The 27,626-nt window shown below is 39.4% G+C and overlaps 1 protein-coding gene across 3 annotated transcripts; it reads right to left on the reverse strand.

Annotated features, from left to right (window-relative positions):
• Positions 1 to 1,112: 1,112 nt before the first annotated feature.
• ASPA (aspartoacylase) lies at positions 1,113 to 27,626 on the reverse strand. 3 transcript variants are annotated; one of them, XM_080827055.1, is made up of 6 exons: positions 27,221 to 27,626; positions 23,578 to 23,773; positions 21,663 to 21,756; positions 17,507 to 17,614; positions 12,633 to 12,742; positions 1,113 to 2,874 (listed from the first exon to the last, which is right to left on the reverse strand). In XM_080827055.1, the coding sequence occupies exons 1-6, from the start codon at positions 27,454 to 27,456 to the stop codon at positions 2,677 to 2,679; spliced, it is 942 nt and encodes a 313-aa protein (XP_080683181.1). In that variant the 5' UTR covers positions 27,457 to 27,626; the 3' UTR covers positions 1,113 to 2,676. The 3 variants fall into 3 exon arrangements, with proteins under 3 accessions (XP_080683181.1, XP_080683182.1, XP_080683183.1); XM_080827056.1 differs by having other exon boundaries at positions 1,380 to 2,874; positions 17,507 to 17,608; positions 27,221 to 27,615; XM_080827057.1 differs by having other exon boundaries at positions 1,386 to 2,103; positions 27,221 to 27,615.

A 27,626-nucleotide genomic window follows, 5' to 3' on the forward strand; every position in this document is an offset into this window, starting at 1 on the left:
GTCGTGCTAGCCTAGCCTGAATAACATTTGAGAATACGTCTCATCCAGGTAAAGGGAGTGTGGGGGTGGGATAGGGCTTCAAGAAGAGGGAACAATGTGGGCAAAGACCTTAAGGTACTAGGGAGCTTGATGCAGCTGAGGATGGAGGAATCTGTGTGGCCAAACTGCTGGGAACAAAGGGACAAGTCACATGAAATAGGGCTGGAGAGGTAGGCAGAGGCCAGAGCACATAGGACATGTTCAGCTTTCATATCAAGTTTAGAGGAAGCTACTAAAAGGCTTTACAGAGAGGAATGATTAAATCTGAACATTCCCCTGTTTTTGCAATGGGGTTGCAGGCTTAAAAGGGTATATGTTCCCCCCTGCCATCCTTTGGGACACAGTAATGTTTGAAGAGTGTACAATGAAGTGAATTTCAATTGAGAGTGATGGGCATACTCAGGGAGTGGCTGGGAGAGAAGGAAAGAAGGCAAGGACATTGGTGGAATATGAAGACACTTCAGTAGAGAAGGGATTTTTACGCACACTCAGTCGATTAAACTTTACTGGGCACTTATAGATTGCAGACACTGGAAAAGATATCGGTAATGTCTTCAAGATGGGATGAAAGCAGAGAGGGGCAAAGAGGCAGGCCAAAAAGTCTTTAAGATGAAAGGAGAGTTAAGGAGCATTTTGAAGGAAGAGGAGGAATTAGCTAGAGCGAGGGCCGAATGGGGGTGAGGGGTAGAGGAAGGAGGGAGAGAATTCTGAGTGGAAGGACCAGTCTGTGTGAAGGCGTATAGGAATGAAACAATGTGAAACGGGCTAGAACAGAGAGGACCTGAAAGGCAAAGCATCTAGAGAGGTTGTGGGGGAGAGAATCGTAAATCATAAAAGGCCTCTTGTATTAGGAATTTGAACTTGAATAACTTGTTATTCTGTGTCGGGCACTGTGCTAAGTACTTGTCTGTAACAGCCCACTTATTCTCTATAATAATTCCAAGAGAGGGACACTATTATGATCACCCCCATTTTATAAATGCAAAAACTGAGTGTGCAGACTGTTAGAAATAATCAAAATAGAATAAAACTGAAAGTGGCTAAAACCAAACAGCACTATGCTCTAGATTTTTAAAAAATCACATTTAATTTAGAAACTCTGAATTCAGTAAATACTGAGTCAGAATAAATAAGACTGCATTGGTAAAATTTTATAGGTAACTAAAATTTGATGGAAGAGTAAAAGGACTCTGGTCAATATTTACATCTGGAAAAAACTGACCCAGAAAAATTGGACTTGGACATAAAACAGAAGGCATTTTCACAGTGGGGGAAGGAAGATTGGTAAAACTTGTTATGTATGAAAGCTCATTGATAAATTGAATTTTTACTTCAGAATTCAGAAGGAAGAGAGTTTATTCCAATAAAAATCATTTTGGCAAAGTACAAAAATATTGGTGCTGATAAATTTAGAAACAGTTTACTTGGACTTTATAAAACACTAAATATGAAAATGAAATTGGCTTAATGAAATTGGATTTGCTCTGGAAGAATGAGATATCTTTGTTTCCAATAAATATTAGTATGATTTTGGTACATATATTTGAAACCATAAACATGGGTTCATTTGGGTCCAAATCATAGGATAAAAACTCTCTTTAACTTGGCCGTGGGGGCCTAAGAGAGGAGACAGGCACGGTTCCTGTAGGCGCTGGAGGGAGAGGGAGAACTTTGAGGAGAAAAAACAAGAGAGGAGAGGGATTTGGGCACTTCAATCATGGGCACTTTCTTGAAAGAATGCATTTGATCAGAGGCATGAGTTTGGGTCACATTTCCACTAGTGTCCACTGCCGTCTGCTATTTATTTCTGTCTTCACCACATATGCTGTAGGAGTCCAAAGACTTCCTCACGTGTTGGCTGGGGACAAAGTCAAGTGCATTCCTTCAAACTGAGAAGCGACAGTTGGAGGACTATGCCTCTTCCAGATTTTCCCAAGTTGGGAAGGGATGTTAGCTTCCCAAGGCGCTTGTGAGATGTCTGGAGGAGGCTCCCTGCTCCCGGAGGTCAGCGCGGAACAAGCAACCATGTGAGAGCAGCGATGCTGTGTGTGGGTTACTGTCTTTCTGTGGACAGAGGTCTATTCAGTTTCTAATCAGCCATTTCTTGTTCACATTTCATCTTCAAAAGAGCAATTAAAAACCTCCTATGGATATCACAACTATTGGTAAAGTTTACAGATGGGATACTTAATATATTATCATTAATTCAAATGTGAAAAATTTAAAAATTGCCAAGTCTGCATCATTAGTTTCTAGTAGCATTTATACATTACTTGAAAACGCATTTAATTCTATGCTCAAATTAATAACTTCTTTAGATAATATCCATTTCAATTTTGAAATGTGAATTTAAAGGTGGTTTTATTCAGAATCTTAAACTATCAAAGTATAATATATAAGGAGCTATACAGAAATAAGAAATGTACCTCTTTGAATAAGCTACCAATCCAATATGATACTTTTAAAGATACTCATTAATTCATTTATTCATTCATTCAGAAAATTTGCCTCAATGCCCACTGTGTGCAAGGCACTGGACTAGGTGCTACGGGTATGAAGCTGAAGAAGGCACAATCCTGCCCTTCAAGAGCTTACAAACTAGTAGAAATACTGTACACAGGGGGTTAGAAGTGATTCCTAATGTAAAGAGCAGCGAATACTCTTTGCACTGAGTGTTAGTTTGGTTGTCTTTGCAAAAGCTTCTCTCTTTTCATAATACGCAGCCTCATTTACAAACACTGGGTACACAGTATCGTCTCCGCCCAATGGAATTATCTGTCCGTCAAGAGTTAAAAACACAGGATCCCCAGGGTGCAGCGGTTTCCAGTCTTGATCCTCTCAGGAAACAATTAAAATAACGTAAGTTACATTTGTTTTTTTTCCTTGTTTTTAAAGTTTTAAGCCGGGTTCTAGACAACTAACAGATTGTAGCACTGTATAAATAAGGAGATACCGGACAGTGTTAGGAAGCACACCATGATCTCACTAAACTGAGGCCGAACCATTACTTTGGGCTGCAGTTTTAAGAGTTCGCATTTAATTTTTATAACTGATACATGTAATTAGAGTTTGCCTCAATACCAAGTTTGTCTTGAATGTTGCCAAGGAGATTTAGAGTATGAAAGGACAAAAATAACACGTGTCTCTGTAAGTGTATATTCTACCTGCTCAGCAAAATTTAGGAAATACCATTAAGACCCTTCAGTGTGCTGGGCATTATCCTGCTGGGGATGTGAAAATGGTACCACTGTGCCTGCCTGCAAAGGGATTCTACTTGGATGGGCTTCAAGCATAGACAGTGGGGGTGGGCTGGGGCAAATCTAGGATAAGGTGAGTGTATTCCGTGGTAAAAACGGAGTTATCTGAAATGTCCCACACCAGGGATCTGGACCTCTGAGCCCTCAAACCCAAATGCTGTCACACCACAGGAACCCTAAACCAGTTCTTCCCAAACTTTGACATGTTTGCATGTGGTGTATGGATTTTGTTAAAATGCAGATTTGGATTCTATGGGTTTGGGGCAGAGCCCATGAGTCTGCATTTCTAACATTTCCCAGGAGCACATGGGAGTTTATTAGAAAAGCACAATTTCATTCCCCACTGCAAACTTGCTAAATCAAAATCTTCGTGTTAACAAATCTCCAGATATTTACATGCACAACATTAAAGTTTGGGGAGGACTGCATTATGGCAATTTTCTCAACCACGATTGCACATTATAATCACCTGGGGTGTTTAAAAAATATAGATGAGTAGAAGGGCTGCCTGCACCACAGATACATGAAACTAGAATCTCAAGGGTGGGGCTAAGGCACCATTAATTTTAAAACATTTATTTCAAAATTTACATAGAGTAAACTTTATTCATTTTTATGCACTGTTCTATGAGTTGGGATATGCACAGTAGAGAGTCGGGTAAGCACAGAATATGGAACAAAGGTGCATGATTCCATCACACACCTCCCTCGCTTCACTATTTATAGTTCCCTGTTGGCTGGTTTTGTTTTTCAAAGCCCCAGGTGACTCTGTAGGACAGTGTGTGAAAAGCTGCTCTGGACCAGTGATTTGCAGCCAGAGATGTGCCTCTGGAACAAGTGACACAGCTGCTTTACCACACCTGCAGTGATGCCAAGGTCAGGCGGGCTACCCAGACTGGAGCCATGGGAAAATCACCTGGTGAGCCTAACTGATATCCGGTGCCCACCTTGATGAATTTAATCAGAATCTCCGGGGATGGGACCTGGGAATCAAGATTTTTCAAAGCTCCTCAGGTGATTCTACTGTGGCCTAAGTTTTGTTTTGTTTAAGATTTTATTTATTTATTTGACAGAGAGAGAAAGCACTGGGGGAGCAGCAGGCAGAGGGAGAAGCAGACTCCCAGCTGAGCAGGGAGCCTAACATGGGACTCGATTCCAGAAGTCTGAGATCATGACCTGAGCCGAAGGCAGAGATGCTCGACTGACTAGGCCACTCAGGCACCCCTCCTGTGGTCTAAGTTTGAGAAGTACTGTGTTGGTGCTTTTGTAATGGGCTCCCAGCATTTGGGGGGACATCCTTGAGGTCACTCCAGTGACCATCCTGATTAAGAACCATCACTCTTAGCATAAAACCTGGACTGTGTCTCTAGCTCCAGGGCCTACTATCCTCTCTGTTCACCCCCTACTCTACACTGACACTGGTCTTGCTGGTCCTCAAACACTCCAAGTTTTTCCCAGCCCCAGGGTCTCTGGACTTGTTTTCCACATGGTTGACTTCTCGTGGGCCAGGATCCAGCTTCAATGCCATCATCTCAGAGATGGCTCTTTCAGACCATTTCATCTAATAGCAACCATCTGCTAGCCTCCATTATTCTGTTTATTTCTTTTATAGTACTCATTACAATTTGAAATGAACTGGTTTATGTATTGTTTACTCACTCATGGTGTGTTCTCCCCTGATTGGTATGGAAGCTCCATGAGGGACTTTGTCTATCTTGAATCTCAGGGCCTAGAATAGGCTTAGTCATTCAAATATATTTTTGCAATAACTAATGAATCACTTTTCCTTGTAGAATACAGAGCCATCAGAACAACACTAACCTTCCTTTCAACACCTACCACTAACCCTGTTTGTTAACTGTTCTCTGCCTCACTTCTCAGCCTCCCCAAGATGATTTTTGTACTATTCAAGGATCCCCGAGGAATACAAATTCTTTTAAAAATCCTGTGTTGTAGTCAATTAGGACATCAACATCTTGGCCTCTGTTTCTGGACTTGCTATTTTTGTTATCTGTAGGACTTCCTCTTTCTCCCTCAATCTTTATCTTTCTTTCCTTTAAATCACTGCCCAAGGTTCCTTCTGGTGTCTACCTGGATCCCACAAAGGCACCAAGCACAATTTGTTCCAATTATCTGTATTTTTGGGCAGGCTACATTTTTTTTTATTTTAATAAACATATAATTTATTTTTATCCCCGGGGGTACAGGTCTGTGAATCGCCAGGTTTACACATTTCACAGCACTCATCATAGCACATACCCTCCCCAATGTCCATTTCCCCACCACCCTCTCCCGTCCCCCCTCCCCCCAGCAACACTCAGTCTGTTTTTTGAGATTGAGTCTTTTATGGTTTGTCTCCCTTCCAATCCCATCTTTTCATTTTTTCTTTTCCTACCTCCCCCCAACCCCCCCGCATTGCATCTCCACTTCCTCATATCAAAGAGATCATATGATAGTTGTCTTTCTCCGATTGACTTATTTCGCTAAGCATGATACCCTCTAGTTCCATCCACGTCGTTGCAAATGGCAAGATTTCATGTCTTTTGATGGCTGCATAGTATTCCATTATGTATATATACCACATCTTCTTTATCCATTCATCTGTTGATGGACATCTAGGCTCTTTCCACAGTTTGGCTATTGTGGACACTGCTGCTATAAACATTCGGGTGCACGTGTCCCTTCGGAGCACCATGTTTGTATCTTTAGGATATATACCCAGTAGTGCAATTGCTGGTCATAGGGTAGCTCTATTTTCAACTTTTTGAGGAACCTCCACAGTGTTTTCCAGAGTGGTTGCACAAACTTGCATTCCCACCAGCAGTGTAGGAGGGTTCCCCTCTCTCCGCATCCTTGCCAGCATCTGTCATTTCTTGATTGTTAATTTTAGCCATTCTGGCTGGTGTGAGGTGGTATCTCATGTGGTTTTGATTTGTATTTCCCTGATGCCGAGTGATGTGGAGCATATTTTCATGTGTCTGTTGGCCATCTGGATGCCTTCTTTGCAGAAATGTCTGTTCATGTCCTCTGCCCATTTCTTGACTGGATTATTTATTCTAGCCCTTTATCTGATATGTCATTTGCAAATATCTTCTCCCATTCTGTCAGTTGTCTTTTGGTTTTGTTAACTGTTTCCTTTGCTGTGCAAAAGCTTTTGATCTTGATGAAATCCCAATAGTTCATTTTTGCGCTTGCTTCTGTTGCCTTTGGCGATGTTCCTAGGAAGAAGTTGCTGCGGTTGAGGTCAAAGAGGTTGCTGCCTGCATTCTCCTCAAGGATTTTGATAGATTCCTTTCTCACATTGAGGTCCTTCATCCATTTTGAGTCTATTTTCGTGTGTGGTGTAAGGAAATAGTCCAATTTCATTTTTCTGCACGTGGCTGTCCAATTTTCCCAGCACCATTTGTTGAAGAGGCTGTCTTTTTTCCATTGGATATTCTTTCCTGCTTTGTCGAAGATTAGTTGACCATAGAGTTGAGGGTCTATTTCTGGGCTCTCTATTCTGTTCCATTGGTCTATATGTCTGTTTTTGTGCCAGTACCATACTGTCTTGATGATGACAGCTTTGTAATAGAGCTTGAAGTCTGGAATTGTGATGCCACCGACTTTGGCTTTCTTTTTCAATATTCCTTTGGCTATTCGAGGTCTTTTCTGGTTCCATATAAATTTTAGGATTATTTGTTCTATTTCTTTTAAAAAAATGGATGGGATTTTGATAGGGATTGCATTAAATGTGTAGATTGCTTTAGATAGGATAGACATTTTCACAATATTTGTTCTTCCAATCCATGAGCATGGAATATTTTTCCATTTCTTTGTGTCTTCCTCAATTTCTTTCATGAGTACTTTATAGTTTTCTGAGTATAGATTCTTTGCCTCTTTGGTTAGATTTATTCCTAGGTATCTTATGGTTTTGGGTGCGATTGTAAATGGGACTGACTCCTCAATTTCTCTTCCTTCTGTCTTGTTGTTAGTGTAAAGAAATGCGACTGATTTCTGTGCATTGACTTTATATCCTGACACTTTACTGAATTCCTGTGTGAGTTCTAGCAGATTTGGAGTGGATTCTTTTGGGTTTTCCACATAAAGTATCATATCACCTGCAAAGAGTGAGAGTTTGATTTCCTCTTTGCTGATTCAGATGCCTTTAATTTCTTTTTGTTGTCTGATTGCTGAGGCTAGGACTTCTAGTACTATGTTGAACAGCAGTGGTGATAACAGACATCCCTGCCGTGTTCCTGACCTTAGCGGAAAAGCTTTCAGTTTTTCTCCATTGAGAATGATATTTGCAGTGGGTTTTTCATAGATGGCTTTGATAATATTGAGGTATGTGCCTTCTATCCCTACACTTTGAAGAGTTTTAATCAGGAAGGGATGCTGCACTTTGTCAAATGCTTTTTCAGCATCTATTGAGAGTATCATATGGTTCTTACTCTTTCTTTTATTAATGTATTGTATCACATTGATGGATTTGCGGATGTTGAACCAACCTTGCAGCACTGGAATAAATCCCACTTGGTCGTGGTGAATAATCCTTTTAATGTACTGTTGGATCCTATTGGCCAGTATTTTGGTGAGAATTTTCACATCTGTGTTCATCAAGGATATGGGTCTGTAATTCTCTTTTTTGGTGGGATCCTTGTCTGGTTTTGGGATCAAGGTGATGCTGGCCTCATAGAATGAGTTTGGAAGTTTTCCTTCCATTTCTATTTTTTGGAACAGTTTCAGGAGAATAGGAATTAATTCTTCTTTAAATGTTTGGTAGAATTCCCCTGGGAAGCCATCTGGTCCTGGACTTTTGTTTGTTTGGAGATTTTTGATGACTGTTTCAATCTCCTTACTGGTTATGGGTCTGTTCAGGTTATCTATTTCTTCCTGGTTCAGTTGTGGTAGTTTACATGTCTCTAGAAATGTATCCATTTCTTCCAGATTGCCAAATTTGTTGGCGTAGAGTTGCTCGTAGTATGTTCTTATAATTGTTTGTATTTCTTTGGTGTTGGTTGTGATCTCTCCTCTTTCATTCATGATTTTATTTATTTGGGTCCTTTCTCTTTTCTTTTTGATAAGTCTGGCCAGGGGTTTGTCAATCTTATTGATTCTTACAAAGAACCAGCTCCTAGTTTTGTTGATTTGTTCTATTGTTTTTTTAGTTTCTATTTCATTGCTTTCTGCTCTGATCTTTATGATTTCTCTTCTCCTGCTGAGTTTAGGCTTTCTTTGTTGTTCTCTCTCCAGCTCCTTTAGGTGTAGGGTTAGGTTGTGTATTTGAGACCTTTCTTGTTTCCTGAGAAAGGCTTGCACCGCTATATATTTTCCTCTCAGGACTGCCTTTGTTGTGTCCCACAGATTTTGAACTGTTGTGTTTTCATTATCATTTATTTCCATGAATTTTTTCAATTCTTCTTTAATTTCCTGGTTGACCCATTCATTTTTTAGAAGGATGCTGTTTAGTCTCCATGTATTTGCGTTCTTTCCAAATTTCCTCTTGTGATTGAGTTCTAGCTTCAGAGCATTGTGGTCTGAAAATATGCAGGGAATGATCTCAATCTTTTGGTACCGATTGAGACCTGATTTATGACCCAGGATGTGGTCTATTCTGGAGAATGTTCCATGTGCACTAGAGAAGAATGTATATTCTCTTGCTTTGGGATGGAATGTTCTGAATATATCTGTGATGTCCATCTGGTCCAGTGTGTCATTTAAGGCCTTTATTTCCTTGTTGATCTTTTGCTTAGATGATCTGTCCATTTCAGTGAGGGGAGTGTTAAAGTCCCGTACTATTATTGTATTACTGTTGATGTATTTCTTTGATTTTGTTATTAATTGGTTTATATAGTTGGCTGCTCCCATGTTAGGGGCATAGATATTTAAGATTGTTAGGTCTTCTTGTTGGACAGACCCTTTGAGTATGATATAGTGTCCTTCCTCATCTCTTATTATAGTCTTTGGCTTAAAATCTAATTGATCTGATATAAGGATTGCCACCCCAGCTTTCCTCTGATGTCCATTAGCATGGTACATTGTTTTCCACCCCCTCACTTTAAATCTGGAGATGTCTTCGGGTCTAAAATGAGTTTCTTGTAGGCAGCATATTCATGGGTTTTGTTTCTTTATCCATTCTGATACCCTGTGTCTTTTGATTGGGGCATTGAGCCCATTAACATTCAGGGTAACTATTGAGAGATATGAATTTAGTGCCATTGTATTGCCTGTAAAGTGACTGTTACTGTATATTGTCTCTGTTTCTTTCTGATCTACTACTTTTAGGGTCTCTCTTTGCTTAGAGGACTCCTTTCAATGTTTCCTGTAGAGCTGGTTTGGTGTTTGCAAATTCTTTCAGCTTTTGTTTGTCCTGGAAGCTCTTTATCTCTCCTTCTATTTTCAATGATAGCCTAGCCGGATATAGTATTCTTGGCTGCATGTTTTTCTCATTTAGTGCTCTGAATATATCATGCCAGTTCTTTCTGGCCTGCCAGGTCTCTGTGGATAGGTCCGCTGCCAATCTAATGTTTTTACCCTTGTATGTTACAGACTTCTTTTCCTGGGCTGCTTTCAGGATTTTCTCTTTGTTGCTAAGACTTGTAAATTTTACTATCAGGTGACGAGGTGTGGACCTATTTTTATTGATTTTGAGGGGCGTTCTTAGCATCTCCTGGATTTTGATGTTTGTTCCCTTTGCCATATTAGGGAAATTCTCTCCAATAATTGTCTCCAATATACTTTCTGCTCCTCTTTCTTCTTCTTCTGGAATCCCAATTATTCTAATGTTGTGTCGTCTTATGGTGTTGCTTATCTCTCGAATTCTCTCCTCGTGGTCCAGTATTTGTTTGTCTCTCTTTTGCTCAGCTTCTTTATTCTCTGTCATTTGGTCTTCTATGTCACTAATTCTTTCTTCTGCCTCATTTATCCTAGCAGTGAGAGCTTCCATTTTTGATTGCACCTCATTAATAGCTTTTTTGATTTCAACTTGGTTAGATTTTAGTTCTTTTATTTCTCCAGAAAGGGCTTTTATCTCTCTGGAGAGGGTTTCTCTAATATCTTCTATGCCTTTTTCGAGCCTGACTAGAACCTTGAGAATTGTCATTCTGAACTCTAGATCTGTCATGTTACCAATGTCCGTATTGATTAGGTCTCCAGCCTTCGGTACAGCCTCTTGTTTTTTTTTGAGGTGAGTTTTTCTGCCTTGTCATTTTGTCCAGATAAGATTTGCTTTCTCCTGCTGTGAAATTCCGCTGTTCTTGGTGAGTGAAGTTGGTTTTGGATGGGTTTCTTGTTGATCTTCTGGGGGAGGGGCCTGTTCTGGTGATTCTCAAGTGTCTTTGCCGCAGGCGGAATTGCACCGCCCTTGCCAGGGGCCGGGCTAAGTAATCCGCTCGGGTTTGCTTTCGGGAGCTTTTGTTCCCTGAGCGCTTTCCGTAGAGTTCCGGAGGACGGGAATGAAGATGGCGGCCTCCCAATCTCTCCGCCCAGAGGAGCCGAGAGCTTGGGGTTCCGCTCCTCAGTGCGCCCTCAGAGAAAAGCACCCAACCGCCCCGCCTCCCTGGCCTGCGGTCGTGCCTTGAGGAAAGCAATCAATTGCTGGAACCTGGAGAAAAGCGTCCAGTCGCTTCCGTCTCCGTGGCCTCCCGCTGCGCTCTGAGCCCACCCAGCCTGCGACCGGCACAAGGTAACCCCGGGCTGAGAGCTCACTCCTCGGCTTTGTCGCTGTAGCCAGCTTCCCCGCTCTAATACCTGCGAGCTCTGTGGCACTCAGACACCCCCGGTCCTTCTGTGACCCCACGGGACCTGGGGTTATGCTGACCCCGCCTGGGTTTCCCCCCAGTTTAGCCTCTGGAGCAATGTCTCCCAGTGGAGCCGACTTTTAAAAGTCCCGATTTTGTGCTCCGTTGCTCCGCCGCTTGCCGGGAGCCGGCCCCTCCCCCCGGGGTCTATCTTCCCATCGCTTTGGATTCACTTCTCCGCAGGTCCTACCTTTCAGAAAGTGATCGATTTTCTGTTTCTAGAATTGTTGCTCTTCTTCTCTTCGATTTCCCATTGGATTTGTAGGTGTTCACAATGGTTAGATAAGGTATCTAGCTGATCTCCTGCTACCCGATGTCGTCTCAGCCTGCCACTTCTCCACCATCTTGACTCCTCCCCCCGGGCAGGCTACTTTTTTAAGTTGTAAGTCTGGATGACTAGTATTAGGGTCATTAAATAGGAATCTGAACTGGATCAGTGGTTCTCCACCTTGATTACTCAGGCCAATAAGATCGGATTATCTGAGTGGGATCCTGGCATCATTATCTTTCAAAGGCTCTCTTAGGCAATGTGTAGCCAGAGCTTAAAGCCCCAGATTAGATAATCCACCAGGTCTCCTCCATCTCTGATGTCTAAGGGTGAGTAGGGTACTCACAATGGGAATGGATGTTTTAGCTTTTTGGAATCTTTGTTCCTCCTTTTTTCTACCGTTGCCTTTCCCAGCTTTAAACTCTTCCAAGAGCCTTTTCTTCTCCCTTAACTATGCCATAATTGATCAAGCCAGACAAGGAACAGATACTAGGGTTCTGAGGAGAGTGAAGAATGTGGCTGAAAACATTGCAAAGGAAGAAATTTGAATGCTTTGCTCTAACTTATTCAGTATGGAGAGCAGGGAGGTGGCAGCAATGTGATCAAACTGCAAAGAACATTAGTTCTAGATCTGCCATGGATAGCTACAGGACTATGGGGAAGATCTAACTTCTGAGCCTCTGTTTTCTTTAAAAAAATTTTTTTTTTGAATGTAGTTGACACACAGTGTTACACTAGTTTTAGGTGTACAGCACAGTTTATACTTTATACTATGCTCACCCCAAGCGTAGCTACTGTCAGAGTACAACACTATTACAATAGCATTGACCATATTCCCTGTGTTCTGCCTTTTACACTGTGACTTATCCATTCCATAAGTGGAAGCCTGTGTGAACCTCAGTTTCCTTAAGTTAAAATAGATACACTGATTCCTGCCCATTGCACTTGGGCAGGAATTTCACCTTCCCTGAGAGGCCTTGCCTGACCCCTTCCTCCCTACATCATTATTCTGTTATAGCATCTGGTTATCTTGATTTCTAAACCACGGTTTAGCATTTAGTATATCTGCTTTGTAAATACCACAAAAGTATTTGTGTACCCCCAGAGCCAGCACGGATCTACTCAGTAAATATTTACTGAATGAATGTTTAAATACCCTACCTATACTGTAGGGTTTTTGAGAACACAAATGAGCTAATGTATGTAAAATGGTTTATAAACTATAAAGTTCTATTGGAAGGTGGAGCATCATTATTTTGAATACTTTAAAGAAACAGCAAATGTTACCTGCAGATTAGGGTGGATAATAGCAGCAATATCTCCATTTTCATTCCTGGGATAATCAACTTTCTCCATTATTTTATAGACTTCAATAGCACATGGAGGAAATTCTTTCCCTATGGTGAAAACAATATGTATATTTGGTGACTAAAAATGCCTCTTGAAAAAAAAGGAAGTTGACACTTTAAGGTAAAAACAACAACAACCAAAAAATGAAGACAGTTACAAGAACATACCATTTTAGTTAAGGATATTCATAAACAACATCGGGCCAAAAGAAGTTCTCAAACTACTCCTATTGGTACATTGTCCACAAATACACTAATGGATAGAAGTAGATAACAGGACTTGAGAAGCCAGTGTGGGAGAAAAAGAGGCTAGGATGGAAGTCAAGATACCCAGGCTTTAATCCAGCTGTGTAATCTTGAGCAAGATGCTTAACTTCTTGAGGCTCACTTTCTTCACCTGTCAAATGAAGATTTTGAATTATCTTATCTTATCTTATATTGGAGGTTCCTTCCAGCTTTGACATTCTATGATCACACAACCTCAGGAGGACTTCCAGCAGGTTAGATGGCTTCAGCATTGTGCCCCTTCTTTTAACATAGTATTGTGAGACACAGGGAAACAGGCAACCTGCCAACAGTGGGGTCCTCCTTCCAAAGATGCAGCAACATCAAACAGCCCAGAAACTTGGAAAAGAAGTAGTGTACATGTATACCAGGCAACCTTGAGTAAACAGGATGAAGTTTCATCCAACATAGGGCTCGTAGTGCACTATGGTTGCAACTCAAAGAAAAATCTTCTTTTGTCTTTAGAGCAGAAAGTGCAGCCAGGGTTGGAATGTGGTAACCTGTGATCGCTTCTGTATCAGTTAGTTTTTGCTGCTTAACACACTCCCCCAAACACAATGGTGTCATACAAGGACCTTCAATTTAGTCATGACTCTGTGGGTTGTTTGAGAAGTTTTTCTGGTTTAGTCTGGCTTGCTCATGTGTTTGTGGTAAACTGGCAGGTCAGCTGGGGGCTGGATGATCTAAGATGGTCTTACTCTCATGTCTGGCATCTGACAGGCCTATTGTCTAGAGCTAGGGTGTCTGAGTCCTCTGATTCATAACCCCCCATTATTTAAGAGGCTAGGCCAGGCTGATCCACATACTGGCAAGGGGAGCAAGAGAGCAACCCCCAGAAGGCAAGTCCTTTTCAAATTTCTTCTGTGGCACAAAACATGTAAGATTCAGGAGGTAGGGAAATAGACTCCATTTCTTGGTAGAAGGATCTAAAACAGCACATTGTAAGAACATGGACGCAGAGAAAGAAAGAATTTGTGGCCATTTTTACAATCTACCCCACCTTTCAGGGGAAGATGGAAACTTATCAGGTGTCCTCTCTTTAAAGCAGAAGGTCCATTGGGAGTAAAGGAAAAAGTGGTAGAAAATAAAGTAGCATGTTTTTGCTACTTTGAATCTCAGAGTCTGAAGGAGCCTCAAATGCTTAACTTCATCAGTGCTTGAGTATTCTCCATCTCTTTCTGGCCCACTGGTGGTCATCTTACTCTAGCTCGGACAGCTTCACAAAGTGTGGTCAGTGTTGTTAATTAGAAATTTATGTCTGTAGGTAACTCTACCCCACTGATTCTACTCTGCCCTCAGTCACAGAAAACAAGTCTAACTGCTTTCCAATATAACACTTCTAAAACTCCAATATAAAGTCTTCTTTTGCTGAGCTAAATATTCTTATTCACTACTCCTACGTGGTCACATTCATGAGGTTCTATGTGAAGGTACTTTGTAAACTCAAGTTCTGTGTGTGTCTTAGGGATTACTCTTATTTTGGTTTTCAAACCTTTTAGCATTCTTAATTTACTCCTTGGCTAACCACTAATATGGACTCAGACTTTATTCACAGTTCCCCAAGTAGTGTTTATTCAATGCAGGAGAGAGACCATCACCTCCTGGATTTTTTTTTTTAAACATAAAAGCAAACTTTGTACCTGTAATGTATTTAACTTAAAGCATTTGCTTCAGACAATTGTTAAAGACTGTCAGGACTTTTTGGATCCACCTCCTGACCCCGAATATTTTCCTGCAAGCTTCCAGCCACCTTTCATTTATATATAAGCATGTCACATATATCTTTATACAACTTACTGACAATTTTGAGTAGCACGGAGTCAAGGACAGAGCTCTTCTGCACATTTCTAGAGATTTTTCTCTAGGTGGTTATCTCTTTGTCAGCATTCTTTGGGTAATTGTGCTCTTTCCATGTTAGTTAAAAAGCCACCAAACTAAAAAGTTATAGTGGTTTAACATTTCTGAACTGTAGAATCTTTTGCTTAAGTGAAATATTACATGGAAGAGCAATAAAACAGTAGAACTGCTCTGGAGCAACTGTCCTTGAACTGTCCCAGAGCGACTGGGCAGCTAGGAGACCCCCACCCCTGGAGTAGGATTCTGTGGACTCCGATTTGGAAACCATGTTTCTCCACTCAGGTTTGTGGCCTTCTACCTGGTACATCATTTCTTAATGTACTGTAGTCCCACACTTATTATTGGAAGGGTTTCTTGTAAATTAGTGGTGACCTTCCCAATACCTGGTCCATTCAATGCTATCGACCCTGTCCTCAGACAAAGGTGGTAAAAATTTGATTTTCAGTCTTTATGACTTTGGAGTCAAAGGATTCCTAAGCAGAAAAGAAATTCCTGTGATTGAAGTAGGGTGCACAATCTGACATTAAGGAATTATATCCCCCACGACGCTGAACTGTTCTCCAGCCTTGTCACTATAATGACCAACTCCACAACAATTTCGATTCAGCCTTCTGGAATAATTATTTCCATAGGATTTTCTCTCTCTCTCTTTCTTTTAGGAATATTTAAAAGTTTAAAAAAAATTTTAAAAGATTTTATTTATTTTTTTGACAGAGATCACAAGTAGGCAGAGAGGCAGCAGAGAGAGAGAGGGAGGGGGAAGCAGGCTCCCTGCCAAGCAGAGAGCCTGATGCGGGGCTTGATCCCAGGACCCTGGGATCATGACCTGAGCCGAAGGCAGAGGCTTTAACCCACTGAGCCACCCAGGTGCCCCAAAAGTTTTTAAAATTTTATTAAGTTTTTAAAAATTTAATTCCAGGATAATTAATATACAGTGTTATATTAGTTTCAGGTCTCTTTGATTTTAATTATACTTTATTTTTAAATTTTAAGGACAATCAGAGAGGGAGACAAACCATGAGAGATTCCTGACTCCCTCCAGGAAACAAACCTAGGGTTGCAGAAGGGAAGAGGGTGAAGGGATGGGATAACTGGGTGATGGGCATTGATGTGATGAACCCTGGGTGTTGTACACAACTAATGAATCACTGAACACTACATCAAAAACTAATGATGTACTATATGTTTGCTAATTGAACTTAAATTAAAAAAATATTCTTTTGAAAGAAAAAAATTCATTTTTTAGTAACTAATAAGACTTTTTTTGCTGCAGTTTTAGATTTACCAAATAAGTAAGCAGATAGTAGAGTTCCATATATCACCCTACCAGCCCCATTTAATTATTTTTTAATAACACAAATAATAAATGAATGTATCATTCACCTTGAAAACAATAGAAACAAAATTAATCTGTTTTTTTACTCCCCTCCCCAATAATCATGGTTATCAGTTTGGTGTATTTTCCTCTAGAACTTTTCCTGTGTATTAAGATATATGTGTAGATGTATTCTAGCAAGCATTTATTACTATTATTATTATTATTATTCTAAGCAAATTGGTATACTGCATGTTTTGGTCTGTAGTTTCTTTTCTATAATTAACAATATATTTTGAAGATCTTACCACATTAGTTTATTTAATTGTTCACCAATAGATCGACATTCAGGTCATTTCTATGTTTTGCTGTTACTATGACACTGATACCCACCCTTGTGTATGTCGTTTTGGGTGTGCATGTGTTTGTGTTTCTTTAAGATATGGAAAGGCTGGATCACAGGATTTGTGTATTTTAAAAAGTGGATACTGTAAAAATTATCTCTAAAGTGCCCTTACCGGGGCTCCTGGGTGGCTCGGTGGGTTAAAGCCTCTGCCTTCGGCTCAGGTCATGATCTCAGGATCCTGGGATCAAGCCCCGCATCAGGCTCTCTGCTCAGCAGGGAGCCTGCTTCCCCCTCTCTCTCTGCCTACTTGTGATCTCTCTTTCTGTCAAATTAAAAAAAAAAAATTAAAGTGCCCTTACCATTTTTTTTTTTTTTTATCAGATAGAGATCACAAGTAGGCAGAGAGAGAGGGGGAAGCAGGCTCCCTGCTGAGCAGAGAGCCTGATGCGGGGCTCAATCCCAGGACTCTGGGATCATGACCTGAGCCGAAGGCAGAAGCTTTAACCCACTGAGCCACCCAGGCACCCCTGCCCTTACCAATTTAAACCAGCAGGGATGACAGCATCCTCTTTTCATATACACTTACCAACAGTTAATATTATCAGATTTTAATATTTTTTTCACTCTAATGGGAGAAAATGGTTTTTCATTTTAATTTGCATTTTTCTGATAACTAGTAATATCGGACATCTTTTTATACGTTTACTGGACATTTTAATTTCTTAGTATTTGCATTTTAAACTGGAAATTAGAAAATGAGGATTTTATTTGGAGAGCTTTATTTAGTAGCTGCTTTTCTTAACTGTCTACTCTGGTCACTGAAGAATGGCTGAAGTGAATAACATTTTTAAAAATCATCTGCCATCTACCATGGGCATGGTAAATTTGACAATTGCTATTTCAGTGTTCAGTGGTTAAGTCACTGTGTGCTCATTTCAGCTCCCTTTTCTGATTTCTTTACACACACACACATACACTAACAAGGAAACAGTTCCTACCTCTTGCTTACCTTCATTGAAATTATGTATAAAATCAAGAGCATGTTTAATCATTTTTCTCATTTGATCCAAAATATCAGCTCTCAGAACCCCTTGAGGCTGGGGACCAACTTCTATACCTCGGTACAAAAGGGGAAATAGTCGTATTTATACAACGAGTATTACAACACATTATAAAATTGATCATTTTAATGTATAAAGATCTATAATCCCATCATTACAATTATTAAAAAGGTAGACCATGTAGCATCATGGAAAATATTTGAGACAATGTTAGGCAAAAAATAAAAGCAGAACATCTGCATGTACATACTATAAGCATAATGAATCAAGACTGGGAAAAAACATGGAAAAATATCAGAGTTATATTAGAATAGTAAAATCCTGGGGTCATTTTTCTTCAAATTTCCTTCAATATTGTCAAAATGCTTAAATATCATAACCTAATAAACAGAGTAGACAAATTTATATTGACAAAATAGTAAGTGGCCACAAAGAGAAACTGTCATAGACCTAATATTTAGTTTTGACTTGAGGAAAGTCATCCATTTAAGTCACAGAAATCTAGAGCCATGGATTTAAGTCAACATGACAGACTATGTGATCCTAGAGCAACATTCTTACTTACCCTTACCATAACAACCCATCCTGACATGATAGTGTGACAGTTTTAGTTTTCCTTAGAATAAATTTGTATTTATTTTTCACTCCTAGCCAATCCAATCTTTTTTTTTTTTTAAAGATCTTATTTATTTGACAGAGAGAGATCAGAAATAGGCAGAGCAGCAGGCAGAGAGAGAAGGGGAAACAGGCTCCGTGCTGAGCAGAGAGCCCGATGCGGGGCTTGACCCCAGGACCCTGAGATCATGACCTGAGTCAAAGGCAGAGGCTTAACCCACTGAGCCACCCAGGTGCCCCGAGTGCCAAACCAATCTTATACCAAATACCTAGTCACTTCCCTCCTGTTCCCTCCAATCCCTACAGTTATCCCTCCAACACAGTTATTCCTCCAATTCTTACCTCCTCCACTTTTAAACCATTTACCAAGTATAATATCATCCATTCTCTTCCAGACAATTCATATGTATTTATATACATTCTTTTTCACCCATTCTATTTTCACTCACTTCTCTCATTTCTTGATTCACACAATCTTTCTGTATTTGATCTGCATTTTTTAAAGAATTTTATTTGTTTGAGAGGGAGAAGAAGGCTCCCTGCCGAGCAAGGACGCCCCCCTCCATCACCCCCATGTGGGACTTGATCCCAGGACCCTGGGATCATGACCAGAGCTGAAGGCCGAGGCTTAACCCACTGAGCCATGCAGGTGCCCCGATCAACATTTTTTATTTGTTGTGCTTAGCTTTCTTTCTTTCTTTTTTTTTTTTTAAGATTTTATTTATTTATTTGACAGAGAAAGAGAGATCACAATTAGGCAGAGAGGCAGGCAGAGAGAGAGGGGGAAGCAAGCTCCCCACTGAGCAGAGACCCAGATGTGGAGCTCTATCCCAGGACTCTGAGATCATGACCTGAGTCGAAGGCAGAGGCTTAACCCACTGAGCCACCCAGGTGCCCCTGTGCTTAGCTTCCTTGTACACACATTTGGACATATATTTAAGTATGTGGTATAAGTGTGGCAGAGGTAAGCATCTTGAGTATAAATGATTTGTACAGATGTGTGAAAACATGTTCAAGGACATGTCTACATCTGTGCTGTTGAAGACATTGTTGGCTGCCCATCCAAAAGCCATTCTACCTTCTTCCGTTAACAGAGTCCTGATTTTGGTTGGGTGTCCAATCTTCCAGGTAAGGGAACTTTTCTCCAGCACAGGTGTAAATGTGGAATAATATAAGTCATTAGAGTACTCCCATTACCCTAGTAATTGATTTAAGAATGGATATGTGACCCAGTTCTAACCAAGTGGTTATAATAGGTCTGCAGGGGAGTTCCTAAGAATTTTCTTTCACTCACTAGATATCATCTTGTTGGCATATGATGCTTAAAATTACAGTGGACATCTTGTGGCCATGGGGCTGCTAAAAAAATGCTAACAATGGTAGACTTTCTAGTCTAGAAGAACCTAGCCCCTCATGATGCTGTTGAGCTGTTACATAAAATAATAAATTTATCTTATTGCTTAAGCCATTTGAGCTTCTTGCAGCCAAAAAATATTCTACACTTCCTTGTTCTGGGGGGAGATGGGGGGAGATGGAAGGTGTGGTGTGGGGCAGTCCTATGTGGAGAGAAGTTATGATGGTTAGGAGTGGGTATTTGACCCAGAAGTCAGTTATTGACAGTTTTTTCCCTTTCTGATTGTGAGTGGAAGATAATAGGGCGGCCTTATTTTCTAAACCAGCAATTAACCTTGACACAAGATCCTGTGTCAGAGAAGAATGTTTAGATTTGTAGAAAACGGCCATGGCATAGTCCTGAGTGGAGCTGAAGAAGTAATGGTCATAAAATTAAATCTTCTGAGTCTCTAATGAGGCCATGGTCCACCTGGGACAGTTAGGAGAAAATTCTGTTTAGTCTCTCTTCCGTGTATGTGCACGCGTGCGCGCATGCCCACGTACACATGACAGACAGAGATACAGACAGAAAATGAAGGAAGATTCTAGGAATGATCTTAAGGCTGGCTGAAGCAAACAGCTTCTTTCTGGAATAAAGTTTATCTGGAATGATCCTGCCACATTTTAGGTGCCTTGGCAAAAGAATGCAAAAGGAGTCCTTGTAGAAGGTCAATAGAAGCTAGAGCAAGTTTCTATGAGCAAAAGTTATAGGTGTATTATAAAATGTTGAGGGGTACCTGGGTGGCTCAGTAAGTTAAGGGGCTGCCTTCAGCTCAAGTCATGAACCCAGGGTCCTGGGATCAAGCCCCCATATCTGGCTCCCAGCTCAGCGGGGAGTCTGCTTCTCCTCTCCTTCTCTCTCTCCCCTTGCTTGCGATCTTCCCCAAATAAATAAATAAATAAATAAAATCTTAAAAAAATAAAATAAAATAAAATGTTGAGTTGCAGATAGTTTTTCCTCTGACCTTAAGTGTTTTTTTCCACAATGAGTGGATGGTATCAAAATATTCCAAATAGCAAAATTGCAGGGAGAACATACAGTATTTCCAACTATTTATGATGATCTTAATACTCTGTCATATTAAAATGTTTGAAAGATTTGGCTTTATTTTTTAGGACCAAACATACTGGTAGATATTTGTTCTAGCTAAGAGCAGCACTGCCCCACAAATATCACAAACTAAGACTGCTTTTTTAAAGTGTGGAAATCTTTTGATTTATTTGGTGTCCCAGAGAAATAGGCTCTCTATCCTTTATTGTTAAGCATTTGGTTTGTTCCAAATAATTACCTATACTTGGATATTTAGCCTGTCCCAGGAGATCCCTGATTTTACACCAAATTATCAACAACTGAATAACGAGGATGACTTTAAATTTGCTTAGATTGTTTGACAACTTGTTTTTAAATTAAATTACTCTTGGTTAAAACCATCTGAGATCTAACAAAGAAGGATTTTAAGTTGTGATAGCAATTTTAATGATTGTAGTATATCTGCAAACAACTATGTTAGGTCACTCAGGAAGAGAGTGGAATACAGAAAAAAGAGACTGAGTATGCAAACCTCCATGTTGGAAGTTGCTAGAAGGCAAAGATGAATTCACAGCCAAGTAACATTCAGGGCAACAAATGAATGGATAGCAAACAGTTTATGGGAGACATGAATGCAAAGCAGGTGCTAAGAAGAATGTTGACACAAGATTTTTCATGGGTCTTTTGTGTTTCTGCATGTCTTCCCAGCAAGACACTGACTGTCCTGGTTCCAGATTATTTTTTAAGAATGTTTGTATAGTGAACAGTCCTGGAAAATGGGGATGATCTCTTTCTAGGGACAAAAGGTAGGCATGTTTATTGCTCATTATAAAAGACTGAAGTTCCTTCAGCTCACTGTTTCTCTCCTGGAATGCAGAAAGCTGCTCAATGAAATTGAAGAAATTTGATATAATTAGAGCCTGCCTGGAGTTAGTTTGCTTATTAACTGATAGTTATACGCCATAATAATTAGCAAGATAGCTATAAATATTCTTAAAAAATAATTTTCTCAGAGTTTCACCTAGGATATATTTTGTGCAGTTGTGACAATGGAAAATATGACTTACCAACAGGATACTTGGCTATAGAACGAGTGGTTGCATATTTGAGGGAAGGATGTTCAATAAGATAAACATAGCAGGGTAATGGAGCCAAAGACGTCTGAAAAGAATTTAAAACATCTTTCTTATTACGTAAAGACCATTTGCTTTGTTCTCTTTTCCACTGGAGAGTCAATAATGCCTTCAATATGTTTTACCACATCAGCCAAGATTAGCAAGACAGCTTTATGAAATACTCTAAGATTCAGTGTTATTATTATAACTTGAAAACACACCAATGAATTACATATAAAATTGAATCCTGCATAGCTTTCTGGGTAGAAGGTACATTAAACAATTCTCAAGGACCATGATCGAAGCACAGGAAATAATTTTTCCTTCTGGATGGATTTGGTTATTTTTGTTTTCACTGCTGGTTACAGTTACTATTTAGCTTTGTATTGATCACATAATGAATTCCGTTTCCACCCCTACAGTCCAGGTCTGTGTAGATGTTGGGTGACTTCCCCCACCTCCACTTATCTGAGTGAGAACTCAAGAAATTCCTCCAGGTTTTGATGACAATGTCAGCCATGCTGCTTCTACACCTGGCAACCAGAGCATTCGACTCTCCCTTCAATAAGCAACAAAGAATTGCTTCATTATGATCTCCAACCAGAACTACTATCTACTTATTATCAAAAACTCAAGGGACGGGGGGCGGGTGGAAGGGTGGGGGAACCAGGTGGTGGGTATTGGGGAGGGCACAGATTGCATGGAGCACTGGGTGTGGCGAAAAAACAATGAATACCGTTACGCTGAAAATAAATAAAAAATTTAATTAAAAAAAAACTCAAGGGAAACGAAAATAACAATTATTCTTTACTGTATGCTAGGTTTGAGGGTAAATGCTTTAAATACTTAAATATTTCTCATTTAAGGCTTTAACAGCCATATGGGTAAGTGTTGCTGTTATGCCAATTTTATACAACAAGGAAAGCACAGTTTGGGGAGTGGGCTATCTTGCCCAAGGTTAGTGAGTAAGAAAGCAAGGATTATAAACCTAGGTTCTGGGGTGCCTGGGTGGCTCAGTGGGTTAAAGCCTCTGCCTTTGGCTCCGGTCATGATCCTAGGGTCCTGAGATCGAGCCCCGCATCGGGCTCTCTGCTGAGCAGGGAGCCTGCTTTCTTCTCTCTTTCTCTCTCTGCCTGCCTCCCTGCCTGCTTGTGATCTCTATCTGTCAAAAAAAGAAAAAGACACTTATAAACCTAGGTTCTCCTGGCTCCGTGGGTCAAACTTTCAGTAGATCATACTAGCACTCTGGAAGGAAGAGTACCCATTACACAGAAATAAACATAGAGTTTATTATTTGTGGTTTTGCTGTGGTTTAGCAATTCTCTAGCTATAGGCACTGGATTGCTGAATTTTTCATCCTGTAAATTTCTGAGCCTTAAAATGATTACCTTTATCAAGTACTAGAAGAACAGATGTATGCTGGGGTATCTGAATCAAATGCAGACAAAGGCAGAAATAAAAAGAGCCACTCCCTTTAACACTGACCTTTAGTCAACATTAAATGACTATTTCTTGAGCTTCCTAAAACTAGAATTGAGCTACTTCAACCACACCAATTTAAACATTGGTATTAATTTTACCAAATAGCCTATGACTTGGTGGCTGTCTGGATAAAAGATTTATAATTTTATAGACACAAGTATCTACAACAGTCTCATTATTTTGTTCACTGTATTTATTATTTTACTTATTTCCTCACCTTTTGTCCTGCTTGTCAACACTGCCTCTATTCTAGTGTCCTTCTCATTCCCTCATCTCTCTTGGACACTCCCTCTTCTCCTGATCCTTTTCTGGTAGTCTTATACCTATAACTGGCTTAAAAGTATAGGAATTATACTAACATACAAATTAATAACATTGACATTACCTTAATATAATGAAACATCTGAATTAAAAAGTCATTTCTGGAATCTTCAAGAATAAGAGTGCATCCCATGTTAGAAGTAGTGTTGTGAAGGTCAAAAATAATGTCATAGGAATCTTCATTGTCTTTTGGGCCAAACAAATGATTTATTTCTTGAGCCCTTCTCACTTCATATGGCAAATCCTTTGACATTTTTTTGCTGTTATTAGCAGAAAGAAAAAGATTAACAACATCTGTGGCTAAGATAACATAAATATCTAATAAGAACATAGTGTATAAGGAAACAGTTGCCAAACCTTTAATATGAAAAATCTGTAAGGGAAGTGGAACTTATTTGAAAACTTCATGAATAAAAAAATTCCTTTTTTTCTCCATTTGATTTTATGTAATGATGCATTGGCCTGCTCACAAATAATAGTTCATTTATGTGGCTGATCCCAGAAAAGACATTTCAAATAGAATTTATCATCTGACTTCAATGTTGAACAAAATTTATTCATTAATTTAATCAACAGTTTTTAAAAAGTTATGTGCACTGGGCTATCTTATGGGGCTAGACCATCAAACACACATTAAATTTCTTCCTCTCGCTGATTTTCTAGCGCATGAAAATAGTCAAACTTAGGTGATAATGTTATCTAATTAGGGATTCTAATGGAGATCAGGGAACCACTAGTGGTCTATGGCAAGCTTTACAATGTCTGTTAAGCTCTAAGAAAATGCAAAATTTTGCAGGTATATGCATATATATATTTTTTTTTCTGGGATGAGTTTTTATTAAATTCTCAAATGAGTCTCTATCTCCTCTTACTCTGTAGGATACTTTTTTTTTCTTACTGTACAGGATGATGATGTAAGTTTATTATTCCTCATTAAACAATGGTTTAATTCAACCACTTCTCATAATTTCATCTATTTCTGTTCCCTGACTATTTTTGTTGGTATCATCAAGGGACCTACAGTTTGAACCTGGGTAATTTCTGCCTGAAATGTAATCAAGCAGTCAAAAATGAAGCAGCCATTTTTGACCATAAACCAAAACTATGAGGACAAAAGCTTCATAGTAAGGATGGTGCAGTGGGAAGACAGAAGAGACCTGTGACACTAATGATATTATTGAACCACTGCAACCATTGCTGGACTGCCAACCTCTTCACTTATTTGTGAAAAAGAAAACATTTATTTAAGCCACTGTTTTCAGGTTTTTATATGCAACCAAACACAGTTCCTAATGGATAGATAAGCATTTTATTTTATTTTTTTTAAGATTTATTTATTTATTTTAGGGTGGAGGAGCAGAGGAAGAGGGAAAAAGAATCTCAAGCAGACTTTCCTCTGAGCATGGAGCCCGATGTGGGGATTTATCCCAGAACCCTGAGATCATGACCTAAGCTTCAATCAAGAGTCAGTCACCCATCAATTAAGCCACCCAGATATGCATTTTAAAAGTTAATACAGAGAACAACACTGCGAGTTTCCTCTACCCCCAACTGATTTGCTTCTAATTCTCCCTCAGGTGAATAATTGGCATCGCTAGACGTCCAGTTGCTCAGAGCTAAGGACTGGAGTCTTAAAAGATAATGGACACTGAGTTTTCACGCCTGGGGTCCAGGTCTCATAGGAGGAGTCCCAAGGGATGAAGCTCAAACAACAGGCAGGGGCAAGCTCTGAAAAGGCACAGCAGCAATACTAAGTTACTTAAATCTATGCTGGATAGGAGATTTTTGAAGAATTTTCAGCTGAGGACAGACATGATAAGATTTGCCGGTCAGGATGATCCTTATGAGTGAATAGCAGGAAGGACTGGAGTAGGGCTAGATGCTGAGATTCTATAGGAGGCTACTTTAACTGTCCACAGAAGAAATAAACTAAGGAAGTGAGAATGCAGAGGAAGATTGGATTTGCAAAATATTCAATACTTGAATAAATGGGAAGATTTAGTGACTTACTAGACATGGGGCTTGAGGAACAGGGAAGGTTCCAAGTTGGTTTCCATAGGGGATTTGGTGGGTATTGGTGACATCACTGAGAGGGTAAATACAGGAAAAGGAACAGATTTGGGAGAGGGAAGACTGGAGAATGTAATTAGCTTATCTGTATGTTTTATAACCACCCTGACAGAGAACTGTCTAGCCTCTGAAGAGTATTCAAGTATAAGAACTAGAAAATTTAATTTAAAAGACTGCTCTCATTGAAAATGTACACTATCGAGTGGTCATAATAAGAAGACTCACCCCTGTTCATTTCAGAGTTATTTGAGAAGTTAACATTTGAGAAGTTGCCTAAAAGAGTTATTCTTCAACAAATTCCTATAAGAGTTAGTTAAAAGCTATTTCAGGTGACTAGATAAACCTTAATTGTATCAACATAAGCTCAGTCATGAAGATAAAGTATTCCTGAAATTAAAATATATGCCAGTAAAAAATATTATTTGATTCACAGAACATAACTAATTATAATTTTCCCTAGAAAATATCTATTTCTTGGGGCTCCTGGGTGGCTCAGTTGGTTAAGCAGCTGCCTTTGGCTCAGGTCATGATCCCGGGGTTCTGGGCTCAAGCCCCACATTGGGCTCCCTGCTCAGCAGAGAGCCTGCTTCTCCCTCTCCCTCTACCTGCTGCTCTGCCTACTTGTGCTATCTCTTTGTCAAATAAATTTTAAAAAAACCTTTAAAAAAAAAAGAAAATATCTATTTCATAAAGTGAGGCATACTTGTACTAAAAGTCATAACCATCTTTTGATTGGCTGTGAGATTAAATTTAAGAAACTCTAAACTGAATTTAGTCTTTATTAGAAAATGAGTACATAAATCAGTGCTGTATTTGTCGTTCCTTTGCATGTCTTCTATCTTAGTAGTCTTCCCACTTGTTGCCAGCAAAAACCATTTTGCACACAGCTTTGTACTCCCACGGTACCTGGCACAGTGCCCCATAAAGAGTAGGTGTTTAACAATATTTTTAGGTAAATAAAAGAAAGTGATAAGAAGCAAATAGTACTAAGAGGCTTACATATCTACACTAGGAGTACAAAGATGTAAACAAAGGCAAAATACTTATTATTTATATTATGTATCATAATTAACACCTAGAGTATTATTATTGCATATTGTGTGCAATGTATTATAAGCCAGTTGCAATTTAAATTCAGAACATGGTGGGCATTTATTCACATTTTTCATTAAATATTAATTGAAATATTACAATATTCCTGACTAGAACTTTATGTACTATCATAAACATAGTTGTATAAACACATAGTGGCGAACCACCTAGAAAACTAACAAATATGAATGCAAGTGTAGTGGCCAAACACTAATAAATTATAAGACCATTAAATCTGTTTCTTTAAAGATATGGCTTAAAAATAAAAACCATTGTTATTTTTTGTCTCAGTCTTTACCAAATGCATTTAAAAAGAAAATCAATTTAGAACAGTCTGATGCTTTCAAAAGTTTATGAGAGCATGTGAATGCCCAGTTTAGGTCACTGAGAAATTCATAGTATAGTATGATTAAAAGTGAAAGTGATCTTATTCATAACAGCAATTATATGTATGGATTTATATATCATGTGCTACATATATATATTCTTTCACACGTACCACTTTTCACACACACCCATACATACAACACAAAATATAGTCTTACCCAAGATTTTCAGGGTCAAAAACTCGATTCAGGTCACAGTCAATATATCTGGTACACTTCTTCACTGCTCTTGGGTTGGTAATAAATGGTTTTACTTCCAGCCCTGTTCTCTGAATCTCAGTGCCATTCTCCAGCCAGTGCTTAGCTAGAAATACTCCTGTTAACTCATTCCCATGAGTTCCTCCAAAGATAGCAACCTTTTTTATAGGATCTTTAGTAACATGACAAGAAGTCATTTTTATCAAGTAGTTTTATCTGATTTCTGCAATTCAGAAAAGAGGAGATCAAATAAAGCTAAATTTCTTAAGAAAAGTTTAGAAATTTAAATTTAAACGAAACTTTAACCAAAGTGCAAAGTGCAGAGTTCTCGTGAGTGGAGTATAATTTAATATTCTGTTACAAGTTC

The sequence above is a fragment of the Martes martes genome (assembly GCF_963455335.1).
Source record: "Martes martes genome assembly, chromosome: 16".
Lineage (NCBI taxonomy): Eukaryota > Metazoa > Chordata > Mammalia > Carnivora > Mustelidae > Martes > Martes martes.

Bases quoted from the DNA above. Each gene is read 5' to 3' on its own strand.
- ASPA (XM_080827055.1), bottom strand. From the start codon at position 27,456: ATGACTTCTTGTCATGTTACTAAAGATCCTATAAAAAAGGTTGCTATC. The intron at 23,774-27,220 runs GTAAGACTATAT...TGCTAATAACAG, and splicing joins TTTGACCCTGAAAATCTTGG to CAAAAAAATGTCAAAGGATT. The intron at 17,615-21,662 runs GTAAGTCATATT...TTTTGTACCGAG, and splicing joins TATAGCCAAGTATCCTGTTG to GTATAGAAGTTGGTCCCCAG.